This window comes from Propithecus coquereli, unplaced genomic scaffold (genome assembly GCF_000956105.1).
Source record: "Propithecus coquereli isolate 6110/MARCELLA unplaced genomic scaffold, Pcoq_1.0 Scaffold161, whole genome shotgun sequence".
Lineage (NCBI taxonomy): Eukaryota > Metazoa > Chordata > Mammalia > Primates > Indriidae > Propithecus > Propithecus coquereli.
Genome location: NW_012140636.1, coordinates 1,012,558 through 1,018,557, shown reverse-complemented (window position 1 = coordinate 1,018,557; position 6,000 = coordinate 1,012,558). Strand labels below are relative to the sequence as shown.

Genomic DNA, 6,000 nt, shown 5'->3' with positions numbered 1-6,000 from the left:
TAGCGCTCTGACCAGGGCTGACCACAGTTTGTCTGTTGGGATGTTGAAACAACAGATCTTTCCAGATACTTCTCAAGCAGCTCCCCTGCAGGAGTGAGGGGAGGAAGAAAGGTGTCTTCAGTTTTTGGCGATCCAAGAGCAGGCTTTTCTGCCCAGGGCCCAGAACGTGTTGGATCCTCTCTCGCCTCGGTGTCGGAAGACTGGCGGAAGCTTCGGGGCGTTCTTTTAAAAACACCCCCACGTTTCAGAGTAGCTGGTTCTTTGCTTGCAGTCTGCTCTCTTCCCTCTGCCCTTGCTGTCGTCTTGGCCACATTCGGATTTGTTGCCCACAAAGTGTCAGTAACTCCCTGCTGTGACTGGGGGAGCCCTTGCCAGGTGGACAGTTCTCAGATTTCCTTGAAACTGTAAAAAAAAAAAAAAAAAGTAACAGCCCTCACTTGTTCTCCGCGCACTCCTCTCGGTGGGCACCTTTCCTGGCGTCGAACTTAATCAAGACGTTAGTGAAATAAACTGTGCGCTGCTGCCATCGACTGAAACTGCTCGTCAACCTGCCCACTCGTGGTTCTCCTCGGTGCTTGGAAAGGAAATTCAGAGTCGCCGTCGATCATAAAGATGAGGAGTGAGACGTCTCGTTCCTCGCGGCCGATTATCCCCAGTCCTGGTGGTGGAGCTCTCGGTGGGTGGACGGCCCCGCACGAAGTGTCCTCAAATCTGTGCCACCCTAATTATAAAACACACCGTCATGTTAAGTATCATCAAGGGGGGAAAAACAAACTATGAGATACCATCGATTTTTAAGACCATCCCAATTTCAGAGGTGTTAAAATGTGGGGAAAGGTGTGTATCTTAGAGCGGGTGGAACGCAGTAAGAACTGACTGAAGTGGGAAGTCTTCCCTGGTTACCAACTGCTCCCCTTCCAGCACCCCCTCCCGCCCCCACCGCAGCTCATTAACAGAGCTGTGGGATTCGTGGGCGCGTGTGAGATGCACCCCCTGCCCGCATCGGCGCTGGGTGCTTAGCGCGATCACGCGTGTTGTGCGTGTGTTCCGTGCTGTGCGTGAAGCCAGGGGACTGAGCTGAGACCAGGAGAAGCGGTGGGAGTCCTGAACCACACTTGGAGTCATTGATGTTTCTGAAAGATGGAAGAATCTAGGAGTTTTCTTTGGGTTGTGTTGGACTCGATGAGATTCCTGTTGTCTTCTGAAGGCGTGGTAAAGAGCTTGTTGAGGGACCCTGGGACGCTGTGTGCCCTCCCTGACCTGGGCGGTTGACAATGGCTCGATGGTAAACAGAGGGCCACCAGCTCTTCCAGACCCCGGCCTGTGCTTCCGCAGTCCCTGACGCACGCCAGCCTCGCCCTGTGGGGGTCCCCACGGTTTCCTCTCCTGCCCCGAAAGATAGCGCTCAGCGTTATCGGAAACCTTCGTTTTATCAGAATCCTCCCGAATTATTATACTTCACAGTATGGATGACTTTTAAGCACCTGTGTGACTCCAACCCTTCTTAGTGTTATAATAATTTTAAGCAAGAGTGTAAATACTCCCAATGTGGAAAAACATTAAGCAAAGGGATTATGGTATTTATTTTCCTGGTAAAGGTGGACATTCAGATTTTAGCGAAAGTGATTTCCCAGCCAGGTACAGTGACAAAGGAAGGGATTGAGAACTTTCTTATTTACATGAGTGAAAGTGTGGCATTTACCGGTGTACTTACACTGCTTTCTATCTTTCTTCTTGCAGTTTTTGGGAATAACATTTCTTGGAATTGGACTGTGGGCGTGGAATGAAAAAGTAAGTTGAACGTCACGAAAATGCACACATCTGGGTTGTTAGATGCTACACGTTATGTGTTATCTCCTCTTCCTCTTTGACAGCTGCAGAGTACAAAGAGTCATGGTTCTTTAACAAGAAAGAGTGTTCGTGGAAGATAAATGGTCATATTCTCACAGACTTTAGGAATTGTGCCTGAGTCGATCACTGGGTCCAAATAACGACAGAAGTAACAACACGAGCACACAGCAGAGAGTGCGCTTTGGAATTTGATCAGACAGCCAGAGATCCGTGTTTCCCTGGGCTGTCCCCTCACTTGGGCACAAGCATTTCAGTAACTATTATAAATATCACTGAACTGCATATAGTCTTTTTTTCTCTTTTGCTTTTTTTTCTTAAACCCTTTGGAGGATGACTCAAGCCATAAAAAATGATTTTTTAGCGTGAGCATTGTATGATAAACTGCTAGCATGTGGTATGAAGGAAGTGCGATATAAATTCATGTTTGAATATCAAGTAAACTCATCATTAATGCTGAAGAATGGGGCTTTTGGCTGCTGGTTTGTAAGTCTTAGGAAATATTGAGTTTATGATCAAATACAGTTTAACAAAAGGAAAAAATCTGGAACTACGGGGTGGTGTGTTCAACGCGACAGTGAAGATGAACTGTTCTGGGCAGTTCTGCTGAGAGCAGCCCCCCCCCCGTGCCACGCCTCTGCCGTGCTTCCCGTTGCGCTTTTAACTTGTTCTCTCCAGCTTCCCTACCCAGGCTACCCCTAGAATTCAAAAACGAACATGAACCCCTTTTTCTTCCTTCTTTGGAAGCAAAATCACTTGCGGTATTTTATCCATCCAGCGCTTGGCTGTACAAGAAAGCTTTGTCCTCTTCCACCTTGTATCGATTGGTTAAAAGTTGCTATAAACTAGGAGATTAGCTTAAATTTTCCCGGAAGACCATTCTCTTATCTCTCAGGTGTTTCGCCCTCTGAGCCCTACCCTGGCCTGGAGTCAGGGGGGCTTCGCAGCGGTCGGTGTGTTGAGAAAGGGGAAATACTGAGGTCGTTCAGGAAATGAAAGCCCTTTGGATGCCAGGAGGAATTTCCACGTCTAGAACAAGGTTCAGACAGACCATATAAAACAAAGCTCAAAGCAAATCCTGAGTTTTGAAAACAAACCGTCCTCTGTTTATTTACAAAACGCTCCTGCAGATGTAAAATGTTTTGTGGGAAATAAAGCACCTTTCGGCAGCCTGAAGTCACTGAGGCGAACTGGGGTTTTGAGGCAGTGATTCCACAGGAAGTGGCACAAAGGAAGTCCCCACAACAGAGATGGTTCGATCTCCAGAAACTTTGACGCTAAATGCTGGTCTTCTCTTCGGATTATGATCGGCTTCTGCCTCGATCCCGTGGTGAGCTTGGAGATCTGCGGAATCTCAGAGAGTCCCCTTTTAGAAGCCCCTCCGGTTGGTTAAATGCCAGATAACACAGCTTTTTATAACTCCTTTAATAAGAGTCCATTTCTGCCTGCTTTGAAAAAATGCTGGAATGCATTAAATGAGCTAATTGTCTGTTCTAGCAATAAACAGCAGTTGGTCATTTTGAAGTTTTTTTTTTTGTTTGTTTTCTCTTTGTGAGATACAATTATCTTTTTGTTTCATCAGTTGCCCATCATGTCTCTTCTCTGGTAAAATCACAAACTTCTAGAACGGGCAGTGTCCTCCAAGTATCAGCGCAGAGGGGTGGTGTGTTCTCAGCATGGATGAAGGAGCAGTCCCTTCTTGTCAGGGCCACTATTAGGAAATAGAAAAGTGTCTCTTGAGACGGAAAGTCATCTGGCCAAGGTCCCCAGCTACTATGGAGCAGACTCCGTGAGCAGGGACCAGTAGAGGCAGCAGAGGGTGAAGGTGGCATTTCTGGGACCTGGGCGTGGGGCGCATGGCGGTGAGTGACGCGGAGCCCTGCCTCGTGGGGCTCGCGTTCTAGTGGGTGACTAGGAGAGGCAGCTCAGTGGCCACGTTTGTGTGTCCAGGTGCTGTGAACACTGGCACGAAGCATCAGGTACAGGGCGGGGCTAGGTAGGGAGTAGGGGGAAGAGGCGTCCCTTTCAGATGGAGTAGTTGGGAACAGCCACCCTGACCGGGTGCCGTGGGAAGGAGACCTGGATGAGGTTAAGAGGAGTCTGCAGAGTGCTGGGGGAAGAGCATTCCAGAAGAGGGAATAGCAAGTGTGGCGGCCCTGAGGCAGGGAACGGCAGGAAGTGCAGTAGGACTGGCAGGGAGAGGGCGAGTACAAGAAGAGGTAGGGGGTGTGCCAAGGGAGGAAGGCAGAGGCCAAACCGGGAAGGAGTTGGGGTGTCTTGGAAGTCTGAGAGGAAGCCACTGGGTGTTTCCATAAGGGAGCGTTGTGGTCTGACTTCTGTGTTAAGATTGCTCGGGCGGCTGTGTGGGACGAGGGCACGGCTTTGGGGCTTGCCGTGGGCTGGATGTTTGTGCTCCCCCAAATTCACATGCTGAGGACTCATCCCCAGGGTAGTGGTACTCGGAGGTGAAGCTTTCTGGAGGTAATGAGGTCATGAGGGCAGAGCCTTATCGGAAGAGACAGGAGAGAGATGACATCTCTCTGGCCCTGCCAGGGAAGGACATAATCAGGAAGAGGCCGCTCACTGCGCTGAATCCGCTGGCACCTTGGTCTTGGGCTTCCAGAACTGAGAGAAGTAAATGTTTCCTGTTTAAGCCCCTCAGCCTGCGGTATTTGTTCTGGGAGCCCGAGCTGACGAAGACAGGGCTGAAGAGACCTGCGTTGAAATACTCCATTGCGTGATGGCGGGCAACTGAGTTAGCGTCTCTGAGATGCGCTTTCTGGTGCGAGCAGTGGGGACACTAATCTCACTTCCTAGGACTGCTGTGGGGGTTAAACGAGATGGGCCTCAGCGTGTGCTGCTGTAAGGCAGTGCTCACTGCAGACGTGGTTCCCTCCCACCTCGACCCGCGACTGTCTCACATCCACTCCTACTTGGGGGCAAGAGCAAATGGTGGCTTTGAAGGCCGCCTCAAATTTTAGGAGAGTTTCAGGCTTCAATCCATGGACCAGAGAATTAGTCTTGTTTTGGGGTCTCTCAAGGAAGATGCGACGTGCATTGATCTCCCTGGTAACTGCCGAGGCTGCTCCGCCCAAGCCCACTGGGGTGACTCTGGAGTTGGGCCAGGCCTCGATGGGGTCACTGACTTTTCAAGGTGAACCCCGGCCGGGTGGAGGGTGGTGGGCAGTGTGCACCAGCCCATGAATCAGAAAACCCCCCAGACCCAGAGGTGGCCACATTTACCTTGAAAGAGACCTGGACGGAACATCCTGAACTGGGTCGCAGCTTGGAAGGATCAGATTGTCACTGGAAGAATCACATTTTCTTAATAAATGCGGCTTTCGGCATATTTCTGTGGAGTACAGAAGCATTGCAGGCAAAAATGATTACCCGTCACACTTACTTAATATCAATCTGAGTTTTAAACCTAGAGCTAATATTGCAGTTGAACATTAGACATGATAATTTAAATAATTCATTTTATCTATGTTCCAAATCGACTCTAAAGACGCAAAGGATGACTGTCTCCAGGGAAGCTGGTTGTGTGCAGTTGTTCAGAGATCATAGGACCTGCTGTCGGGAAGGAACATTAACAACTAGGTGGCCTGAGTCACCTCCACAAACACCCTTGGCAGCACCCGGTCACAGCACATTGGTTCAGATAACGTTTATTGAGCACGTAGCATGGAGCAGGCTGAGTCAGGACTGCAGGGATGGGAAGATGAAGGGACGTAGCTTAGTGCTTGTGGAATTTACCGAGTTGTAGGAAGGGTACGCGTGTACACGTAAGATACATGCGTACATATGCTTAGTACATGGCAGTAAACGCTAGTGAGGAGTGTTGTGTTTAACAGTTCCCACGGCAAAGTACTCACCATTTCCGTCCCTCTGGGTTGCCCTTGCTGTTGGAAAGACCTTCCTTCTGCCGAATTCCAGTCGTGTCCCACTAGTTTTTGCTCACGGATTCTGGATCTACCCTGTTGGATCCCACCGAAAACGCCCTTGCACGCGTTAGCCCTCGAGGTATTTCGGGGTGGAGGCCTGGTTCCTTCTGAGTTTGCAGACACGTCGCTTCTCTCTGGGTGGTCCTCACGTGAGCGTCTCTGGCCCCCTCTCGTGTGTCCTCTGTACGTGGAGAGGGAGCTCGCGGGG

The 6,000-nt window shown here is 49.9% G+C and overlaps 1 protein-coding gene across 1 annotated transcript in view; it reads left to right on the top strand.

Annotated features, from left to right (window-relative positions):
* TSPAN5 (tetraspanin 5) overlaps nucleotides 1–6,000 on the top strand; it is a 156,348-nt gene that overhangs the window by 127,619 nt on the left and 22,729 nt on the right. The window contains exon 2 of the mRNA XM_012641082.1: nucleotides 1,741–1,791. Coding sequence (XP_012496536.1) covers nucleotides 1,741–1,791 — 51 coding nt within the window. The remainder of the gene's footprint in view (nucleotides 1–1,740; nucleotides 1,792–6,000) is intronic.